Source organism: Amblyraja radiata, chromosome 33, assembly GCF_010909765.2.
Source record: "Amblyraja radiata isolate CabotCenter1 chromosome 33, sAmbRad1.1.pri, whole genome shotgun sequence".
Classification (NCBI taxonomy): Eukaryota; Metazoa; Chordata; class Chondrichthyes; order Rajiformes; family Rajidae; genus Amblyraja; species Amblyraja radiata.
The window spans coordinates 1,607,170-1,631,015 of record NC_045988.1 but is presented as its reverse complement, the minus strand read 5'-3'; the positions used below and the strand labels follow the sequence as shown (position 1 = coordinate 1,631,015).

The 23,846-nt window shown below is 47.8% G+C and overlaps 1 protein-coding gene across 25 annotated transcripts in view; it reads left to right on the top strand.

Annotated features, from left to right (window-relative positions):
• phldb1 (pleckstrin homology like domain family B member 1) overlaps positions 1-23,846 on the top strand; it is a 229,072-nt gene that overhangs the window by 144,000 nt on the left and 61,226 nt on the right. For all 25 annotated transcript variants that reach the window (XM_033049598.1, XM_033049589.1, XM_033049599.1 and 22 more), the window contains one exon: positions 10,153-11,735. In XM_033049598.1, coding sequence (XP_032905489.1) covers positions 10,153-11,735 — 1,583 coding nt within the window. The remainder of the gene's footprint in view (positions 1-10,152; positions 11,736-23,846) is intronic.

Here is a 23,846-nt window from a genome sequence, read left to right as displayed (position 1 = left end):
CTGTAAGAAGGAAGGTAGACAAAAATGCTGGAGAAACTCAGCGGGTGCAGCAGCATCTATGGAGCGAAGGAAATAGGCAACGTTTCGGGACGAAACCCAAAGGGTTTCGGCCTGAAACGTTACCTATTTCCTTCCTGAAGGGTTTGGTCCCGAAACGTTGCCCATTTCCTTCGCTCCATAGATGCTGCTGCACCCGCTGAGTTTCTCCAGCATTTTTGTCTACCTTCGATTTTCCAGCATCTGCAGTTCCTTCTTAAACACTCCACCACTTTGCACATCAAGGTGCCTATTGAAACATAGAAAATAGGTGCAGGAGCCGACTATTCGGCCCTTCGAGCCAGCACCGCCATCCAATATGATCATGGCTGATCGTCCAAAATCAGTCACCCGTTCCTGCTTTTTCCCCATATCCCTTGATTCCGTTAGCCCTAACAGCTAAATCTAGCTCTCTCTTGAAAACATCCAGTGAATTGGCCTCACCTGCCTTCTGTGGCAGAGAGTTCCACAGATTCACAACTCTGTGGCTTATTTCTGCAGCAGTATGAGGCCAGGCCATGCAGGGGTTCCTTGGTTTAATGCCCGTACTGTGGTGAATTATTTGACCTACCTGTAAGGTCACTGATTTGACAATAACTCTGGCTGTTGTTTTGGAGAAGGTAGGGAGGTGGCTGGGGAGTTTGTCTCTGGTCATTGGCGAATGATCTCTGGTGAGCGCTGAATGTTGTACGTGATATGGTTCAAAAAACAGCTCACTGGCCGAGGAGCTGTAATGGTCTCACACTTAATGCATGGATATGTGAAGGTGATAGCTTGCCCAGCTCACCAAGCTTACACGGTGGCACGGTGGCGCAGCGGTACAGTTACTGCCTCACGGGGTTCGATCCTGACTGCGGGCGCTGTCTGTATGGAGTTTGTACGTTCTCCCTGCGTCCTGCGTGGGTTTTCTCCGGGATCTCTAGTTTCCCCCCACACTCCAAAGACATATCTTTGTAGGTTAATTGGCTTGGTTTAATTGTCCCAAGTGTGTGTAGGATCGTGTTATTGTGCGGGGATCGCTGGTCAGCGCGGACTCGGTGGGCCGAAGGGCCTGTTTCCGTGCTGTATCTCTAAACTAAACTAAAACACATTGGGTTTTGTCCTCTATGTCCGCACTTGGGTGTAATTATACCAGCATGGATCCCAGCTTCCTGCTGCCTCGAACACAGCACAGGGAAGTCAGGGAAATGAAGGAGAAATCCCAAAAGGAAATTTCCCAGTAACCTCCACAGGTGCCAGAGTAATTAATTATCCTGCAGATGCCCTGATAACGAGCTGCCACACTTGCCCAGCGTGTGTGAGCAGGTGTGTGTGAGCAGGTGTGCGAGCTGCCAGTTGCCCAGCAATTGTGAGCAGGTGTGTGTGAGCAGGTGTGCGTGTGCAGGTGTGTGATGGGTGTGCTTGAGGAGGCTGTGTGTGCAGGCGTGCGTACAGTAAGATACTGTTTACTCAGGATATTGTAATGATTGGGAGAAGACAAGGGCAGACAGCCGTGTCCCTGGAGACTGACAGAGATGTGGCCATTAGATATCGGCTGAATGGTTCCAGCAGGAAGTGAGGTCGATGCAAATGGACATGTTATTTATTGTAGACGACAGCGCTGATGCTGAGAGGGGGCAGGTCACTCGCTGACTGCCAAATCACAAGGCTTCCATTGACACTTTAACCCCTTCCATCTCAGCTGCTCCCAAGGACTGCCAGCAGAGTGAGATGAACACCATTTAATAAAGAGCTCATGTGAATGGGCGAAGCTGGTGCCTGGATCAATATCATCCCTGCCCTGTGACACAACCTTGTCTGTGATCTTCATGTTGCCCGTAAATTGCATCAGAAGGAATATCAGTGAGGAGCAGACACTGTGGCTATATCTGTCGCAGCTCATGCCTTGTAAACTTAATTGAGTTTTATGAGGAGCTGATGAAGGTGATTGATGACTTTAGGGTATTGGATGTTACCTACACACATTCTAGCACGGCATTTGATAAAGTCCCTCGTGGTAGGCTGATCCAGGAGATTAAGATGCATGGGATTCACAGCCACTTGGTGGTTTGGATTGAGGACTGGCTTCCCTGTGGAAGGTAGTAGTGGAAGGGTGCTATTGTGGACGGAGGCTGCGTTTGGAGTGTTAGGTGCAGTTCTGGTCATCCCGTTACAGGAAGGATGGGAAGACTTTGGAGAGAGCGCAGAGGAGGTTGAGCAGAATGCATATTCCTGCCTTGTGCATCATTTCAGAGCAGTCAACTTTCATCTGAACTTAAAGCCCCAGCACTGCTGGGCAATGCAGTTATACAGGTTGTGATATACAAGGCTCCAACTAGGTTTGTTCTCCAGTGATCGATCGTGCCTCAAGTACGAGTGTTGGTTGAGGACAAGATGGGGTCAGATCAACCTGACGTCATTGTTCACAGCTGACAAGCCAAGTAAAATAAAGTAAGTGAGACCCTCAGCATAATGAGGATGGATGTGTATACAACAGAAGGGGGAAGAGAGAGGGGAGGGTGAGAGAAGCATAGCAGTAGGAAGACTTAAAGGATGCTGTTCCAGAGTTTAGTATTTTTGTCAATCCAATAATTCGGGACATAATTCATTGTGTGGAGTTTGCACGTTCTCCCTGTGACCACATGGGTTTCCTCCGGGGGCTCTGGTTCCCACCCACACCCCAAAGACTTGCAGGTTTGTAGGTTCATTGGACTCTGTAAATTGTCCCTAGTCGGTGGGAAAGTGGGATAACCTACAACTGGTGTGAATGTGCGATCGATGGGTTAGAATGGACCCAATGGGCCGAATGGTCCTATTCTCTGCTGTATCTCCAAACTAAACGGCGCTGGCCCTTGTGGTGCTGGCTCAAAGGGCCGAATGGCCTACTCCTGCACCTATTGTCTATTGTCTAATGAAAAATGTGCACAAGTCCCAGAGAGGAGAGCATTGTCCTGAGTAAAACGGCGGATGAAGGACTTGTGTCAGGAAGCTGAGACAGTTCTTCTTGGAGCAAAGAAGTTTAAGAGGAGATTTAAGGGGCTGTTCCACTGTACGAGGTAATTCAAGTGCTCTCCCGAGTTTAAAAAAAAAATCAAACTCGTGGTAAGGACGGAGAATGTACGTAGAGGGTACGTCGGAGCTCGGGGACGTCTCTTAGCGGCTCGTAACGCTAACGGCAGGTACTCGGGAAACGCGGTAAGCTCGGGAAGACTCGTGAAGATTGTTCAACATGTTGAAAAATGTCCACGAGAGCCCCGAGTACCTACGAGCGGCTATTACCGTAATTCTCCGAGTTCGAATCAGGGGAAACTCGGGAGAACTCTTGAATTACCTCGTACAGTGGGACAGCCCCTTAAGTGGAATAAAGTAAAAACAATGAGGAAATTTGAGAACCTACTTCATCTGTCTCTGCTGGCAGGATACTGAGTAACCAGAGGACCAGAGTTGCAATCATTGAACAAGAAACAGAGGGAGATTAGATCATATTTTGTTAAAACATCAAATTGGTATAATCTTAATTCGCTGCCGGAAAGGGCGGTAGAGACAGATTTAACAGAAACATTCAAAAGGAAATTGGATAAATACTAGAGAGAAAAAATAAATAATTGCAGGGCCATGGGGAAAAGACCAAGGCAGGTGGGACTAATTTGATAATTCTTTATAAAACTTGCCCCAGGCAGCATTGGCTTCCTCCCATACCGAATATTTCTATCTTCATTTATCTCCATTTAATTATATCACAAAAATAATGTGACGTGTTTAAGAAAAAACTGCAGATGCTGGAAAAATCGAAGGTAGACAAAAATGCTGGAGAAGCTCAGTGGGTGAGGCAGCATCTATGGAGCGAAGGAATAGGTGACGTTCTTCAGACTGATGTGGGGATGGGGTTTCTCCAGCATTTTGTGTCTACCTTTTGTTTAATTCAGCATCTGCAGTTCTTTCCTACACAATCGGGAGGTGGATATAGGTGTGTCTGGGTCCACAGATGATGCTTGGTCCGAGGAGTCCTCCGGTACCTCCTCTTTTCTTCCTCCGGATTCCAAAGTCTGTGTCAGAAGGAACTGCAGATGCTGGTTTATACCAAAGATAGACACAAAATGCTGGAGTAACTCAGCGGGTCAGGCAGCATCTCTGGAGAAAAAGGATGGGTGACATTTTGGGTTGGAACCCTTCTTCAGTCTGAAGGATTCCGACCCGAAACGTCAACTATTCTTTTTCTCCAGAGATGCTGCCTGACCTGCGGAGATACTCCGGCATTTTGTATCTGAATGCAGTGTCCATCAAAGATCCTATAGCGAGAAACGGCACCTATTCCTTCACTTAGGGTCTCGACCCGAAACGTCACCTATTCCTTCGCTCCATAGATGCTGCCTCACCCGCTGAGTTTCTCCAGCATTTTATTCTACCTAAAATAATGTAACAGGTCGCACGTTAGCCAGGGTCCCACAAGGAGTTAATGTCTTCAGTTTAAACATAAGTAACATTGGAAAGTGGATGAACTGTGTCTGTGCGAACTTCTAATCAGAATTAGACGGGGATAGGAATATAAAGATGAGAAAATCATAATGAGCGAGATGAGAAAAACATTTTTCACACAGAGAGTGGTGAATCTCTGGAACTCTCTGCCACAGAAGGTAGTTGAGGCCAGTTCATTGGCTATATTTAAGAGGGAGTTAGATGTGGCCCTTGTGGCTAAAGGGATCAGGGGGTATGGAGAGAAGGCAGGTACAGGATACTGAGTTGGATGATCAGCCATGATCATATTGAATGGCGATGCAGGCTCGAAGGGCCGAATGGCCTACTCCTGCACCTATTGTCTATGTTTCTATGTTTCTAAAGATGGGTTTGGTTTGTCTTGCTGTGTCTCTGGCCAAACAAGGCAATGTGTTAGTTTAAAATGAAATTACCAACGCGCACAGACACATGGATGATTTCAATCCTGCCCTCAAACGCTTGGTCGGGCAAACATTACGAGAGAAACAGGCTGTTTCCTGCCACCCCTCTGTGCTTGCAGGCATCAGCTGGTGGCTCAGCAGTCTCGAGGGGAGGGGTTGGATCTGAGGGAGGGGTGAGGTGAGGTGGGGAGAGGGAGGGAGGGAGGGAGGGAGAGTTGTGCGCTCGGTGGCAGCAGGAGGGGAACGATCCTCTTGGTGTTATTGCTCCAGCTGAACCAGCGACTATATCGACTGTTGTTTAAGGAAGGGATCTTGTCTCCACCCTGCTGTTACCATTCCCTCGGCTGGAGAGCTGGTGAGAAGCTGGGGTTTGCTGAGAGAATCAGCGAACCAGACTAATGCAAATAAAGGTCGATGATACTCATCCCTCTCTGAGATACACCTGATCGAAACCACAGCCTGTTTGTTGTCTGCTCTTGGACGAGGACAGTCGCCCGTCAGAGAAATGAAGTAAGTCAAAAGGGTTGTTGCTGCTTTCTTTAAGACAGACTGTCAGTCTACAATGCGCTGTAAAGATTAAATAAGCCATCTAGGGAAAACATTGCTAGTTTCATTAACTTGTACAGCTGTATATTTGAGACTCCAGCGTTTATGAGGCAGATAATGTTTTGGTTGTGTGAGACTTGTACATTGGTGGGTGCCATGAGAGTTTGTTCCCAGGACTTTACAATGTGCTAAAGGGCTGAGTAAAGTGGGGATCAGGTTTTCAGCTCGGATATACATATACTTGTTTGCGCTTGTTACACCATCAGATTCCAGCTGCTGTTTGAATCATCTTTAATTCCAAAGGATTTAATCACTGCTGTTCGAGTCTGGGATAAATCCATTTGGTTTTATCAATAAAATGAACAAAAACAGCACAAAGTTATTGTAATAATCATCCAGGATTTATTCCCGCTGCTTGAGTGGGCGAGAATGAAAGAGTAGGTGACTTTATAAAGAAGGAATTACTGGTGTATCATGCAATCGCAGGGTGCCTCAGAAATGAAGGTTATGGGGAGAAGGCAGGAGAATGGGGTTAGCAGGGAGAGTTAGATCAGCCATGGTTGAATGGCGGAGTAGACTTGATGGGCCAAATGACCTAATTCTGCTCCTATCACTTATGACCTTCTTATAGAAACATATAAAATTCTTAAGAATTGGACAAGCTGGATGCAGAAAAAAATGTTCCTGATGTTGGGGGAAGTCCAGAACCAGGGGTTACAGTTTAAGAAAAAGGGGTAGGCCATTTAGGATTGAGATGAGGAAAAACCTATTCACCCAGAGAGTGGTGAATCTGTGGAATTCTCTTTCAAGAGAGAGTTAGATATAGCTAACTGAATCAAGGGATATGGGGAGAAGGCAGGAACGGGGTACTGATTTTGGATGATCAGCCATGATCATATCGAAGGGCTGAATGGCCCACTCCTGTACCTATTTTCTATGTTTCTATGACCTTTTGAAATGTACTCATGGTGGAAATGTAAAGAGTCTGATGATGGCTTTACAGACAGAAGCTACCAAACACAATGTTGTTATATCTCTTCTGTATTGATCTATGTAAAATGACCCAGACAAGGGCGAGACCCAGAGTGCTGGAGTAACTCAGTGGGTCAGGCAGCATCTCCGGAGAAAAGGAATAGATGACGTTTCGGGTCACGACCCTTCTTCTCTCAGTCTGAAGAAGGGTCTCGACCTGAAACGTCACCTACTGCTTCTCACAGCTGCCTGTCCCGCTGTGTCACTCCAACATTTTGTGTCTATCTTCACTTTAAAGCAGCATCTGCAGTTCCTTCCTACACTAGGAGGAGAATTCCATGGCTCTTTGTCACGTCACGCCCAAGGATCTTTTAAAACTCACTGAGAAAGCAAATCCTCTTATTTTAAGGATTTAATTTTTTGTTAACAAATGTCAGTCAGGAATAAGAGCTAAGTGAAGTAGATTGAAGTAGGCTATTTGTCAACACTGATGTCATTAAGTGACTTGACTTTGAATAAAGTCAGAGGGGAATGTGAATCACTTAAACACATCTGGAATATGAAACAACTGGATTAAGGCGGTGATGGATAGATTTTTAAGTAGTACGGGTGTCAGGGGTTATTGGGAGAAGGCAGGAGAATGGGGTTAGGAGGGAGAGATAGATCAGCTATGATTGAATAGTGTAGATGATGGGCTGAATGGCCGAATTCTACTCCTATCACTTGATCATATATGCTGAAAAAAGACAAAATGCTGGAGTAGCTCGTGGGTCAGGCATCATCTCTGGAGAACATGGGTAGGTGACGTTTTGGTTCGGAACCCTTCTTCAGACATTATATTTGGGGGGGGGGGGGAGACAGAGACAGAGGCTGGGAGAGAGGAGGGTCAGGACAAAGCATGGCTGGTAATAGGTTGACACAGGTGATGGAATTGGAAGGGGAGTTAAAATGGTTAGCAACCAGGAGATCCAGCAGGCCTTGATGGACCATGCGTAAGTGTTTGGTGAAATACTTGGTGTTGTCGATGTACAGGAGTGCATCACTCCCTCGGCTCCATCCCCAACCCACAAACCCCTCACATTACCTTTTTAGGCCACATCGGAAACACTGGGTGCAGTAGGTGAGGTTAGAGGAGGTGCACCTGAACCTCTGTCTCACCTGGAAGGGCTGCTGGGGTCCTTGGATGGAGGTGCGGGAGGAGATGTCGGGAGAGGTGGTACATCTTTTGCAATTGGTGGGGAAGGTACCTGGGGAGGGGGTGGTTTGGGTGGGAAGGGATGAGTGAACCAAGAAGTTGCTGAGGGAGCGGTCTCTGCGGAAGGCAGAAGGTGGCGGGGGTGGGAAGATGTTACTGTTGGTGGGATCACATTGGATGGGACGGAAGTGTCAAAGGATGGATGATGCGTTGGACGTGAGGCCGGTGGGGTAAAGGTCTTGGCTTTTTTTGTAAACCTGCATCTGCAGTTTTGTGTAGTCCACATCTGGATACGTTAACCACCCCATCAGGGTCACCAATGTCAAGCATCACCAGACTGGCCAACCTGTAACCACCTGAAGTAATTGGCCCATCAGGCCACGAGGAGCTGGAACAGAAACACAGTCCTTGCACCAGGACCATTGAGTCCAGTCTGGGTCACCCTGTTGAGCAAAGATGTCTTCAAACTGCAATGAGTGCAGAAAATATTTACAAGGATGTTCCCAGATCTCGATTAGATCGAGTTATAAGGGCAGCCTAGGATATAATTCCATGGAGCGTACAAAGTGGAGGGCTGATCATACAGAGGTGCATAAAACGAGGTGCATGAGGGGATTTGATTGGATGAATATACAGGGTCTTTCTGGCAAGGTTGAGAATCAAGAGCAAGAGGGGCCGAATGGCCTATTCCTGCACCTATTGTCTATTGAGAGGGGATAGGTTTAAGTCGAGAGGGGAAAGATTTTATAGGAACTTGAAGGACAACTTTTTTCACACAGATGGTGGTGGGTATATGGACTGAACTGCCAAAGGAAGTGGTTGAGGCAGGTACAATCACAAATTTAAAATACATTTGGCCCGGTACATGGATGGAATAGATAGAGGGATGTGATTGAAAAGTGGGAAAATGTACCCAGAGTAGGCAGGCATCTTGGTCTGAAGGGCTGGTTCCAATCCTGTTTCACTCTGTGATTCTATGAGAATGTTTCACCATTACATGGTTGACTGAAAGTTCATCAGTGACGGGAGTAATTAGGCCATTCGGCCCATCAAGTCTACTTCGCCATTCAAGCATGGCTGATCTATCTTTCCCTCTTAACCCCATTCTCCTGCCTTCGCCCCATAGACGAGTGTAGAGGACTTTGTTATCCACTCAAAACAAGAAGCAGTTTGCACACTGATGAAACGTCATCCATTCCTTTTCCCCAGAGATGCTGCCTGTCCCGCTGAGTTACTCCAGCATTTTGTTTCGAAGCAGTTTGTACAGTTTTGAGCCTCAGTCTGATAGTGTTTTACATCTAAAACTTCACACAAAAAAGATCTGACAATGTATTTTGTCATCTGTATTGGTTAGGGAAACCGATTATCATGTCAGTCTTAGCCCAAGGAAATGAGAGCTTCTGCCTTATTTAAAACATTAGCTCTGTTAATTAAATACATTTCAACATGTGTAATTGATAAAAACCCAGTGATACACAGAGAGAGGCATGTGCATTGGTGAATACTTCATGTGTGGTGAGATCGAAGAAGCTATTCCACTCAAGTATGTACAATCTGGATTGAATTGTAAAAGGGGGTCATGGATGCTGAGTGATGGAACACAAATAGATATCTTACCTCACTGGAGAATTGGGCTTGGCAAAGCCAGGGGGTAAGATGCTCCACAACGATCATTCATCCCGTCTCTAAGATGTTGAACTCTCCTTTTCATTAAATCACCCACCTGGTTCTTCCACCTCACCTCTTCAGTTACTTAAACCCGTGTCCAAAACTAAACTAAACTATGGTAGATATGGTAAACTAAACATGGTAGAGTCTGTCCTCACCTTCTCCATCATGGTCTGGTTTGGCTCAGCCACCAAGCACGACACCTGGAGGCTGCAGCGAATCTTCCGATCAGCAGGGAAGGTTATTGGCTGCAACCTTCCCTCCATTGATGAACTGTACACTGCAAGGGCCAGGAAGCGAGCGGGCAAGATCATCTCTGACCTCTCTCACCCTGGCCACAAACTCTTTGAATCACTTCCCTCTGGAAGGCGACTCCGGACTGTCAAAGCTGCCACAGCCAGACTTAAACACAGTTTTTATCCACGAGTAGTTGCTCTACTCAACAGCCAAAAACCTGTAGCCTCCCTTTGATCTGGTATTTTGTTGGTTCACATGCTTGATCAATGGTGTTTTATCATTAATGTTTTATTATTATTAATGTTTAGTGTTTTCTGAGTCATTCGTAAGTGTCACTGTATGTCATGTTGTTACTTGTGGGCGGAGCACCAAGGCAAATTCCTTGTATGTGAATACTTGGCCAATAAACTTACTTACTTATTTACTAAATGTGAAATTACCTGCATTTGCATAAAATTGCTTCTCTGAAAAGTAGTGGTTTAATAGCTCCGTAAAGGATAACACAACTCCATGTTGCTGGCCTGGCAGTGTGGCCATATCCCCGAATTGCAGCCATCCCACAGTAGTATCACCAGGATGTTGGGTTATCCCAGTAACTGAACTTGTTCTGTTTCTTTTATCTAGATCCCGCTAATCTAGTAAATGGCAATCATCAACCTCCCCTTAATGAAGCTTCGAGCAACCAGCCGTCCAGATCCCAAGCCACTCCGAGTTCACTGGTCAGCTCCATTGAGAAGGATCTGCAGGACATCATGGACTCTCTGGTGATGGAGGACGCCACCACTCCCAGTAAAAAGCAGGCTGCCAATGTCCAGTCACCCTTGTCCCCAATGGTCAATGGAGGAGGGAGGTACCTGCTGTCACCTCCACTCAGCCCTGGTGGAATGTCAGTGGGGTCAAGCTATGACAATATGTCCCCACCGTTCTCACCCCTGTCGTCCCCATCGCCGGGCAGCAGCAGCAGTTGTACCAGCCATTCGCCAGGTGCCCTGGACCAAGTGGTACTGCCCCCCACTGTGCCTATTCGCTCTTCTAGTTACAACCATATGGTGCAGCCTCCATCCCTGTGGCCAGTTCCGGGCTACAGTGGCGTGAGTGTGGACGCGACCAAGTGCAACGGGCTTGGCCCAGGCCTGCAGCGAGTGCCGGAGAGTCCTCGAGCTCACAGGAAAGTGCCCAACGTCCACGAGACTCCACCAAGCCCAACCCTCACCCGCAGAGCGTTTCCACTAGATGCCTTGAATTCAGCAACGATTAACGAACCCAGGAAGATGCCGGAAAGTTCCAAACTATCCCTACAAAGTCACAACGTGCCCTTGGTGTCCGTTAGTCCAGGTGACTTCAGTGGTGGGAACTCTAGAGGTCAAGTTGGTTCTGTCCCCGGAAGCCCGAGATCTGGAGCCAAGTTTTATCCGTCTTCAAGCCCCAGGACCAAGGGAGGTGCCCTTCAAGATAGGTCTCCAAGCCCTTTCAGAGAGGCCAAGGAGACTCCCATTGACCGATCCATCACCTCCAGCCCATCGCGGCTGACGTCCCCGAGAGGGTTCCAGCCTTTGGAGAGCTCAGGGTATGTCCACGTAAACCAGCCTGTCCAGTTGCAGCCAAGAATCCTCCAGCCTCCTGACAGTCCCCGAGCGGGAAGAAGAAGCATTGAGAGCATGAGAGAGTTGCCTCCGTTAAGCCCTTCGATGACAAGGAGGGTTGTACCAATCGCCACCTTCTCAAATCTTCCAACTTCTCCTCAGTCCAGGACCTCTCGAGATGCGGTCCATCACGACGGCCCCTCTCACCAGACCAAACTGGTCAAGGAGTTGCCAGAAAGCCCTCGGTTTAGACGCAAGTTTTCGTCCGGCTCATCTGAAAGAATGGAGGACTTCTCGCTGCTGAGCGTGTCTGGGTTGGGCACCTTGAGCAGTGGGAGAGGAGTGAGGGATCGCAGCCCTTCCCCAACCCTGCTCCCCGTCGAGCCTCCACGGAAAGCCTACGGGAATACTTTAACCCCAGCGCACAGCCTGTCTTCATTGTCCATCCCAGCCCCGCTGCAGAGCCCGAGAATGCAGAGGAAAATGTCGGCTGATGAGAGGATGCCAGTGCCGCGACAACGCAAGAACAGTATTTCCGAAATCAGCGACAATGAGGACGAACTCCTGGATTATCACCGGCGTCAGAGAGAGGAACGGATCCGGGAGCAGGAGATGCAGATGTTGGTGAGCTGGTCATTCTTTTTCCCTTCAGCTGATGAACGGTGTTGAAATGTAGACCGTTTAAGAATAAGGGGTAAGCCGTTTAGAACGGAGACGAGGAAACACTTTTTCTCACAGAGAGTGGTGAGTCTGTGGAATTCTCTGCCTCAGAGGGCGGTGGAGGCCGGTTCTCTGGATGCTTTCAAGAGAGAACTAGATAGGGCTCTTAAAGATAGTGGAGTCAAGGGGATATGGGGCGAAGGCAGGAACGGGGTACTGATTGGGGATGATCAGCCATGATCACATTGAATGGCGGTGCTGGCTCCCAAAGGGCCAAATGGCCTCCTCCTGCTACTATTGTCTATTATGTAATATTATGTATTATCTTTTTTCCTTTAAGATACATGATCAATCCTGACCTTGTGTATGTCCTATCAATCATTGTTTGATCATTTCTGCAGAGCCCTGGGCCATTCTGTGCCAAGCTGAATTGACTTGTTTGATTTCTTCATTGCTTTAAATTAGACACAAAAACGTGCGATGCCTGAATTTAATTAGCGAGATATGTTGCATTTCCATCAGTGATGTGAACACTGCCTGCCAATTGACCCATTTTCCCTCCAATCCAAGTTTTTCATCGGCACTAATCCAGTGTTTCTAGGCAACAGAAAGCGTCTAATCTGTGTTGAATTGCATCTCTTTGTAGCTCACCTGATGGTCCTGTGAATATGGTTTGTAATGAGAGCCTGGTTCACTTATCCTGCCAGCGAGTTTAGTTTAAAGATACAGCCGGAAACAGGCCCTTCAGCCCACGATCCCCGTACACTAACACTAAGTACTCGCTAGAATTTAGAAGATTGAGGGGGGATCTTATAGAAACTTACAAAATTCTTAAGAGGTTGGACAAGCTAGATGCAGGAAGATTGTTCCCGATGTTGGGGAAGTCCAGAACAAGGGGTCACAGTTTAAGGATAAGGGGGAAATCTTTTAGGACCGAGATGAGGAAAATATTTTTCACACAGAGAGTGGTGAATCTCTGGAATTCTCTGCCACAGAAGATAGTTGGGGCCGGTTCATTGGCTATATTTAAGAGGGAGTTAGATGTGGCCCTTGTGGCTAAAGGGATCGGGGGGTACGGGGAGAAGGCAGGTACGGGATACTGAGTTGGATGATCAGCCATGATCATATTGAATAATAATAATAATAACTTTATTTATAAAGCACTTTAAACAACTGCAGTTGCCACAAAGTGCTGTACATGAGAACTCATGAACAAAAAGCTATTACAACAATTAAAAACCATTAAAAACCTTAAAACGAAGGACTATAAAAAACACACTAAAAATTAAAAGACATTAAAAGCACTAAAAACAGGAGCAATGCCTCAGCCAGTGTCGAAAGCCAAAGAATAAAAATGTGTTTTTAGGGAGGATTTGAAGATGGACAGTGAGGGGGCCTGTCTGATGTGCAGCGGCAAGGTGTTCCAGAGTGCCGGAGCAGCAACAGAAAAGGCGGTGCAGGCTCGAAGGGCCGAATGACCTACTCCTGCACCTAGTTTCTATGTTTCTATGTTTCTTCTACACACGCTAGAGACCATTTACATTTAACAAGCCAGCTAACCGACAAACCTGTACGTCTTTGGAGTGTGGGAGGAAACCGGAGATCTCAGAGACAACTCTCGCAGGTCACAGGGAGAACGTACACACTCCGTACAGACAGCACCCATAGTCAGGATCGAACCCTGGTCTCTGGCGCTGTGAGGCAGCAACTCTACCGCTGCGCCACCGTGCCGCCCCAGTTATGGAGGACTTTGCGGTTGATGGAACCACCTGAAACATTGCTAGCGGGACCACCATCCATCAGCAAGCTCTCAGTTAGCACACTTCCTACAACACACTCTGATTGCATTTTAACAAAAAAATTCATTGCTTTCGGGACTTACTGAGCTTGATAAACATAAATGCGTAAACACGTCTTCCTTCTGTTGTCCTTATTGTGCTCAACATTGGCCACGTTGTTCATCGGAAGCAGATGCTGCATTATTTCAGCTTATTGTTTCCTCTGGATAGTGGGGCCACCTGAAACTGTGTGTTTGTGTGTGTGGGCGTGCGAGTGTGTGTGGGCGTGCGAGTGTGTGTGGGCGTGTGTGTGTGGGCGTGCGAGTGTGTGTGGGCGTGCGAGTGTGTGTGGGCGTGCGAGTGTATGGGCGTGCGAGTGTGTGTGGGCGTGTGTGTGTGGGCGTGCGAGTGTGTGTGGGCGTGCGAGTGTGTGTGTGTGTGTGGGTGTGCGGGTGTGTGCATGTGTGCGAGCATGTGAGTGTGTATGTGTGTGTGTGAGTGTGTGTGTATGCATGCAAGTATGTGTGTGCGAGTATGTGCATAAGAAACCTTCATGAAAATAAGATGATATGGATGTAGAGTGGTGAAGGGCAACCAAGAAAGATCCTGCCCACTTTAATACAATGGCACTTTAAGCCACACTATGCCATGCCAAGTATTCAGCAGTACAAGAAATGCAGCTTATTTTATTATTCGGCTCGCTGTGCTGCAGATTACCTCATGCTGTGGGAAGTGAATTCAAATGTCACAGCATCAGGGAGCTAGAAGGCCCATAAACCATCTTGCTCCCACTCTGACCTGCTGGTGAACCTGGCTTCCCAGAGTGTGAGAGAGTTTCCCCATTAACCACCAACATGCCCACCCCCTCTGCCCTGCCATTGCTGATAAAGTAACTTGGGAAATGTTCCCAATTATCTGGGACAGGGGAAGCGCAGATGTGACACAACCCCCCCCCCCCCCCCCTCACTCCCCCCAAACTCCCCCCCCCCCAATTCCCCCCCCCCCCCCCCCCACCCTTGCCCTTTGACCCGCCATGTGCACGGCTGATGTGGTTACCACCGACATCCGGGGAACATTCCCAATCCCCGCTCTGCATGGGAGAATTCTGCACTGAGATTGGAAAACCCACAAGAATGCAGCTTTTAATTGAAGAATCCTGACAGCTGGACACGCATTAGTGAGTATTAGCTGGGAAACACGAATACTGGAGGGAACGAGAGGAAACAGAGGGGGCGGCACGTTGGCACAGTAGCATTGCTGACTGTCAGGGTTGGATCCTGACTACGGGCGCTGTCTCTACTGAGTTTGTACGTTCTCCCTGTGACCTGCGTGGGTTTTCCCCGGGTGCTCCGGTTTCCTCCCACACTCCAGGTTTGTAGGCTAATTGGCTTCGGTAAAATTGTAAATTGTCCCTAGTGTAGTGTGTGTCCAACAGTGTTAGTGCTAGCCTGGGCTTGGTGGGCCGAAGGGCCTATTTCTGCGGTGTTTCTCTAAACTAAAACTGAAAGGTCTACTTAGTTCACCCTCGTGTGTGCTGGGGGGGGGATCAGATGACAATTAGCCTTATCCATTATTGATGCAGGCACGATGGGTCAGAGCATTGTAGAGCCATACAACACAGAAACAGGCCCTTCGGCCAAACCCATCCATGCCAGCCATGGCCCATTTCAGTCTAAACCTTTCCTATCCATGAGTTGTTCGGTAGTTCAAGTCCAAAGTCACCGTTTCTCTGAAATAGTTGCCTGTTCATTCCCTCCACAGTTGCTGCCTGACCCGCTGAGTTCCTCCAGCACTTTAATGGTGGGGCTGTGGGTGACCCTTGCTTCTACCTCCTTGTGTCGTTGTGTCTTGTCCCACAGAATGAGGGATTCTATGATCCCTGAGCCACACTCAATCTATGCCAGAAGCTCGTCTCACATAATATTTTCCTCATGATCCTGCCAGTGAAAATGTGACTCATGTAGATCTTCCCACATCTTGTAGCCATGGAAACCGTGTGTTTGTTGTGCTGGGTGACAGGAGAAACCCAAAATGTAACCATGCATTCTGTAGTCAGTGTGAGCCGGGCGGGCTCTGTGTGTCACCGGCAACTCTCTCGTTTCTGCACTCATTTCTTCCCTTCTCCACTTCCATGGACGTTGGCAAATTGTTGAGCTACGCACCCAGGGAACCTGGATATCTGCCCGGTGTTCCATGGCAAATAGGAAGTTGAATAGAGCTCGGGGGGGGAACAAGAATTGGGGTGCAATCCATAAATGCTACGTACTAGAGTGTAGATTGGTCGGTATTAGGTATTGGGGTACACTTCTATGGAAGGTAGATGATGGGGTACACTTCTATGGAAGGTAGATGATGGGGTACAGTTCTATGGGAGGTGGATGATGGGGTACAGTTCTATGGAAGGTAGATGATGGGGTACAGTTCTATGGGAGGTGGATGATGGGGTACAGTTCTATGGGAGGTGGATGATGGGGTACAGTTCTATGGGAGGTGGATGATGGGGTACACTTCTATGGGAGGTGGATGATGGGGTACAGTTCTATGGGAGGTGGATGATGGGGTACAGTTCTATGGGAGGTGGATGATGGGGTACAGTTCTATGGGAGGTGGATGATGGGGTACAGTTCTATGGGAGGTGGAAATTGGGGTACACTTCTATACCACGAGTTTGATTTTTTTTAAACTCGGGAGAGCTCTTGAAATGAACTCGTACCGTGGGACAGGTCCTACATACGTAATCAGCAACAAGGTTCTTTTGGTTTGAGGCATAGTCACTGTTTTAATGTCGGATGGTGATTTAAGTAAGTAAGTTTTATTTATATAGCACATTTTAAGCCAACTGGCATTGACACCAAAGTGTTTTACATAAAATAGATAATAAGTTTCCATACAAACCATAGAAAAAGGTTAAAAAAATAAAGAAAATGGACACAATGCATTATAGAGTTCAACACAAATGTTCCAGGGCCAGGTTCCAGTCTGGGGTCGACCCTGTTTGACAGGAGCTGTGGCTGCCTCTGTTAGATCAACGTGGAACGTGATGTTTGTGCCAGCCAGACGAGGGGAGGTTCCGGATGAAAGCTTCAAAAGAGCGAATGCGTTTCGTAGCAACACATGGCGCATCTGTCAGTGGCTGACATTTGGAATGAATTACCTTTCACAACACCTGGCTCCTCACACCTGCCATTCTTAACACACATTACCTGGCTCCAGGTTCACATCCTGTTAAAGTGATTAGTTGCTCTCGCTTTTCACCCCTTCTAATGACGAACCTTTCTGAAGCAGCCTGCTGTTGATGTTTACCCTTGCCTCGAGTGTAGCCCAGCTCAGCGCTGCATTTTGTTTCATATTCCACACCTCTCGTATCCAGGGATGTTGTAAATCTTTCACCCAGAGAGTTGTGAATCTGTGGAATTCTCTGCCACAGAATGCAGTGGAGGCCAATTCGCTGGATGTTTTCAAGAGAGTTCGACTTAGCTCTTAGGGCTAACGGAATCAAGGGATATTGGGAGAAATCAGGAACGGGGTACTGATTTTGGATGATCAGCCATGATCATATTGAGTGGCGGTGCTGGCTCGAAGGGCCGAATGGCCTACTCCTGCACCTATTTTCCATGTTTCTATGTAACCACTAACATCAATGTAAATTGTTGGTGTTGGAGCAGTCCCTCGGTTTACAATGAGAGATTGATCATTTATTTTGCTACAATGGCCCTGACTGCCTGTGTCACGAACCAGTGACGTACACAGTGATTTTTCACAATGCCCTGTGTACATTGCTTTCTATGCACAGGAAATCCAAAACGTACATCATGCATTTCACCCTGACTTTTCCATTTTCAAATTTTAATTTAAAAACCATTTTCCAGGAACGCATGCATTCCGTAAAGGGGTTGTCCCACTGTACAAGCTAATTCAAGAGTTATCCTGAGTTTCCTCTGATTCGAACTCGGAGAATTACGGTAATAGCCGCTCGTAGGTACTCGGGGCTCTCGTGGACATTTTTCAACATGTTGAAAAATCTTCACGAGCTTACCGCGTTTCCAGAGTACCTGCCGTTAGCGTTACGAGCCGCTAAGAGACGTCCCTGAGCTCCGACGTACCCGCTACGTATATTCTACGTGCTTACCACGAGTTTGATTTTTTTAAACTCAGGAGGGCTCTTGAATTACCTCGTACAGTGGGACAGCCCCTTAAATTGACTCGGGGGACTGGCTGAGGTTTTGTAAAGGACAAACAAGGATATTTAAACATTTAATTTCCTGGCATCTTCCACAGAGCCAGTTTTGAAGCATATTCAATCATCCCAGTGGAGCAATCATAGACCATTCCCAGGGTTCATACCATTGACATTCCCATTCATCGGGCAGCTTTGATGTCACTCACTATAATTGTCTGTCACTCTGGTGTGCAGCCATGGATTGGCTACAGTGCAGGATTGCAACTACTTACAGGCCCTGGCAGCTAATTACAGCAGTGTGCTTGGGACAGGACCCTTCCTTGACCAGACCAGCTTGTCTTATCCCGCTGTTACCGTCAGGAGGTTGCAGCTTGTGGCTTCGAGGGACAGTTGTGCAAGTGTGCATTGTTCTCCTGTCTGCTCGTACACTTTCAGTCTGAAGAAGGGTCTCGACCCAACATCCAGAGATGCTGCCTGTCCCACTGAGTTACTCCAGCATTTTGTCTCAATCTGCAATTCCTTCCTACACTGCTCATGCACGGAGATATCCGCAGGGGCCAGATCTGCCCATTCAAAGGGCTCGCTATAGTGACGTCAACTCAGCTGCTGACTGCTCAGCTCATGACTCAGAAAGTCATGTCTGAAGATAGACACAAAAAGCTGGAGTAACTCAGCGGGTCAGGCAGCGTCTCTGGAGAGAAGGAAAGTCATGTCTGAAGCAGTTTATATCAAATTTCAAACATTATCTACAACTGAGTCCAAGCCCTTTCTTTAGTCAGAGGGTGGTGAATCTGTGGAATTCTTTGCCACAGAAGGCTGTGGAGGCCAAGTCAATGGATATTTTTAAGGCAGAGATAGATAGATTCTTGATTAGTACGGGTGTCAGAGGTTATGGGGAGAAGGCAGGAGAATGGGGTTTGGAGGAAGAGATAGATCAGCCATGATTGAATGGCGGAGTAGACTTGATGGGCCGAATTCTGTTCCTATCACCTATGACCTTATGGACCTTGGTAAAATATGGGGCAGTTCAACCACTTTTATTTTTCGCAAGGTCTGTAATGTATTGCGCAAGGGGGGTAGGGGAGGATGGAGGATGGGTTAGGAGACACATTGAAGTACTTGAGGAAACTCGTAGCAGAGGTATGGAGCAAAACGCAGCCAAGAAAGCTAGGAGAGGTGCAGTGGGCCGAATGGCCTCCAGGTCAAGATGCTATGACTTTGAGGGGTAATTGAAGATCAAGCAACAAAGTTTGAGCCTTCAAGGATCGTGCCGTACGAACTGTAATTCCTCTTTGTCTCCATACAGGAAGATTATACTAGGTTAAATAACCAACGTTTAGTCACAAGGGAGGCTGCACAGTGGGTGTGATCTCGGGTGTGGGGGGTTCAGACTCAGTTCAGTTTATTGTCACGTCGACCGAGCTACAGTGAAACACTTTTGTCTGTGCCCTTTGGCCTGTGTCGGGACCAAGACACAGTGAGATTGCCAGAGTTACAGGTGGTGATTATGTGAAAAGCCGTCATCTTTAAATAGAAAGTTAGAAACAGATGTTGCTGTTGCACATGTGCGCCTGACTGCTGTACTGCCGCAAGGTTTACAGAGCGATGCACAGGGAGATCTGGTGTAGGGAGGAACTGCAGAGGCTGGTTTAAACCAAAGATAGACACAAAAAGCTGGAGTAACTCAGCGGGTCAGGCAGCATCTCTGGAGAAAAGGGATAGGTGATGTTTCGGGTCGAGACCCTTCCTCAGATGCTTTCAAGATCTACAGAGAGATCTTGGTATCCAAGTCCATAGCTCCCTGAATGTGGCAATGCAACCAGCATGAATGGTAAAGGAAGTGTATGATATGCTTGGTTTCATAGGTCGGGGCATTAGCCTTGGTCGGGCTGCATTTGGAGTATTGTGTGCAGTCTGGTCACCCCATTTGGAAGGATGTGGCTTAAGAATAAGGGGTAAGCCATTTAGAACGGAGATGAGGAAAAACCTTTTCACACAGAGGGTTGTGAATCTGTGGAATTCTCTGCCTCAGAAGGCAGTGGAGGCCAATTATCTGGATGCTTTCAAGAGAGAGTTAGATCTCTTAAAGGTAGCAGAGTCGAGGGATATGGTGAGAATGGGGTACTGATTGTGGATGATCAGCCATGACCATATTGAAAGGCGGTGCTGGCTCCAAGGGCCGAATGGCCTACTCCTGCACCTATTGTCTATTGTCTATTGGTGCAGAGGAGGTTTAGCAGAATGATGCCTGGATTAGGGAGAGGTTACACACATTTGGATTGTTTGCTCAGGAACGCCCGAGGTTGCAAGGAGACGTGAACGAATTAAAATACAATGATGAGGCGTAGATACGGTAGACGGGCACCTGAAACATCACCAAACAAATGCTGTCTGACCCACTGAGTTACTCCAGCACCTTGTGTCTATCTTTGGTATAAACCAGTTCCCTTTTATTATATCCTAAATTGGATAGTCAGGTGTGAGGAGATAACAATCGCGTCAATCCACCAGATGGAGCTAGTGAGACATGGTCTGGACTAGTGGACATTCCAAGAGGCTAGGGTCAGGAAGGAGTTTTCAGTGACTGACCCACCACCAGTGTGTGCTTCTCTTCCACTTGGGCAATCTATGTGACCACAGGGACCTCATTAAAACAGATATTGTTTAGTTTACAGATACAGCACGGAAACAGACCCTTCGGCCCATCGAGTCCGCACTGACCAGCGATCCCCGTACATTAACACAACACTACACTGGGGACAATGTTTACATCCATACCAAGACAATTAACCTACAGAACGTCACGTCTTTAGAGTGTGGGAAGAAACCAAAAAGTTTTCTTAGGAAACCCGCGCAGGTCACGGGGAGATGGGACAGGCAAGCACCTGTAGCGTGGATTGAACCCATATTGCTTTGAATGCCTATAAAGCACAATGTGATTTTGTACGGTTGTGAAAGATGCTGATAAACCCTAACCTTACAGGCAATGGCGACTGAATGTGCGTGAAGTCAAGGCTTGGACTTCAGAACAAGACACACTGTCCTGAATGTCTGCTTCCTTTCCCCCACCCCCATACACCAGCCCACACACCACTCAGCTTGAAGTTATTCCCACCCAGCTCCACTTCACACTAGCATCAAATCACAATCTTCCTTTTACTCGGCCTTCCAGGGAATTCAGTGCCCCAGTTAGCGGGGGTGGGCATGGTGGCGCTGTTGGTAGAGTTGCTGCCTCACAGCGCCAGGGGGACCCGTGTTCCATCCTGATCTCTGGCGCTGTCTGTGTGAAGTTTACACGTTCTCCCCGAGATTGTGTGTGGGTTTCCTCCGGGTGCTCCGTGTTGCTTCCCACATCCGCAAAACCTGCGTGGGATAAATTGGCTTGTCGGGGGGTGGATGTGATAGTTGGAGAACATGGAACCAAGTGTGAACGGGCGATCGATGGTTGGCATGGACTACATATTTTTTGCTTAGTAGCCAATTAGCTCCTCTCCAGACTCTCTCTCTGTGGGGAAGTGTGGCCGACCAACCTGCAGAAACTAAACTAAAACCATCTACGTTTCCATCTGACATTGGAAAAGGCCGCTAGAACTCTCTGGTCCTCCTGGTGACCACCCTGGATCGTGTGATGAGGAAAACGCCGACCTCCCAGATTACAATCAGCTCTTTCCTGTCCCCCGCACAGTTTTCACTCTCTTTATGTTTTATTTTAAGTCGACTCCATTTGCTGCTTAATCTGCTCAAGATGAATAACTTGGCCTAGTGGGGATTGTGCAAGGAAATGCATCTGTTCCAGACAACGTGTTGTGATTCGTGTGGGTGGTGGAGTTTCACTTCCCCGGTTTAATTGTGTAGTGGGTCTTCCAGAAATTCTCAAATTAGATGCTTGAGCCAGGATCAATCACTTTCCCGATACAATGAACTATGCCTGAGATTGCACAGTCACAGTATTCTCACAGCTGCTACACATCTCTAGCTTGCTCTGTTGCCTGATTGGAATTAGTTTAGTGATACAGCGTGGAAACCGGTCCCTCAGCCCACCTAGTCCATGCAGACCACCGATCACACATTCAATAGACATTAGACAATAGGTGCAGGAGTAGGCCATTTGGCCCTTCGAGACAGCACCGCCATTCAATGTGATCATGGCTGATCATCCCCGTTCCTGCCTTCTCCCCATATCCCCTGACTCCGCTATTTTTAAGAGCCCTATCTCTTGAAAGTATCCAGAGAACCGGCCTCCACTGCCCTCTGAGGCAGAGAATTCCACAGACTCACAACTCTCTGTGAGAAAAAGTGTTTCTTCGTCTCCGTTCTAAATGGTTTACTCCTTATTCTTAAACTGTGGCCCCTGGTTCTGGACTCCCCCAACATCGGGAACATGTTTCCTGCCTCTAGCGTGTCTAAACCCTTAACAATCTTATATGTTTCAGTGAGATATCCTCTCATCCTTCTAAACTCCAGAGTGTACAAGCCCAGCTGCTCCATTCTGTCCACTCCATATGACAGTCCCGCCATCCCGGGAATTAACCTTGTAAACCAACATTCATGCTTGTTCTGTTATCCCACTTTCTCATCCGCACCCTACACACCAGAGGGCCAAGTGCAGGGAGAACGTTCAAACTCCACACAGACAGCACCCGAGGACAGGAGTGAACCCGGGTCTTTGGTGTTGTAAGCCAGCAGCTCCTTAACCATTATCTTCTAGTCACCTTCCCCAATGTCGAAACGTCACCTATTCCTTCGCTCCATAGATGCTGCCTCACCCGCTGAGTTTCTCCAGCATTTTTGTTGTCTGCCTTCGCTTCATTTTCGACCGTTTGCTGGATTTCTGCAATTTCTAATATAATGCCGGGCCCTATCATTACCTCACCTGCCAGGACAGAAATGTCAAGTGGTTATTGGCAAGGATTTCTCTGATGGTTCATTGGAGAATGAACCATCTCCGATTGTCAAAGTGCTTTAGGCAGGAGTTAATTTCCAACGCACTTCAGAACAAGTGGCAACATTAGTTTGAAAATAACAAGCAGGGATTGAGCAGCACAAGGTCATGACGTACAGACTGGGAGTTCCTGTCCACTGCCTCTCCCCACCCCATCTATTCATGTCATGTTGCCACAGTCAGCTGATTGTAGCCCACACATGCGGCTATGTGCAGGGGGGGCTGGGACAGCTGAGATGATTGAGGAGGGGGAGGGGGAGGTGCAACGAGGGATCGGGGGTGGGGAGAGCGTGCACAGAGTAACAATCGGACCAAGGAGCAACAAAACCTTCCAGAGGAGCAAGTTGTTGGGGTCTCAGCCACGGAGATCGTGAGCACTGTATCTGTACAATGGAACACACTGCCGGCCCGGCAGCCGAGAGGACAAAGGCAACACGGGAGAGAGGCCACAATCGCACTGACAATGGCTGGCTGCATCTGCTCACTTATGCCAGGCAAAACATCGGCTGTAACAAGGATTGGTTAAAGTTTGCTGACACATTAATGAAGGTAATCAAGATGGAATTTGGGAAGCGGGCTACATTCCTACACAATGGCCTGTTAGAGCCAGAGTCCATGAGTTGTGGTGTGTGTGAACTGTGTGTGTAATATTACATGTAGGAAGGAACTGCAGATGCTGGTTTAAACTGTAATGTCACCCGCAGAGACTGCTGTAACACTCCGACCCTCCTATTACAATGAGCTTGGCTTTACTACAGAATAGTGATCACTTCACTTCACTCATGCCTGTTTCAGCTCGAGTCCCCACTTGCTCAGTTTCCCTGCCAATTGTAACTCCTTGGTTCTGTATCAAACTTGTAAATCCTATTTGTGTGGTTGCTGGTACTTCTGTATCTATTTTGTGGCCCAGAGATTAGAACTGTGTTCGCCTCTCGGAGGGAGGGAGGGAGGGAGGGAGAAGTCCAGGATTCATGCGGCTACCAAACAAAATATTGAGGGGGGTCACGGTGGTGCAGCGGTAGAGTTGCTGCCTTACAGCGCTTGCAGCGCCAGAGACACGGGTTTGATCCCAACTACGGGTGCTGTCTGTGCGTAGTTTGCACGTTCTCCCCGTGACCTGCGTGGGTTTTCTCCGAGATCATCGGTTTCCTCCCACACTCCAAAGACGTACAGGT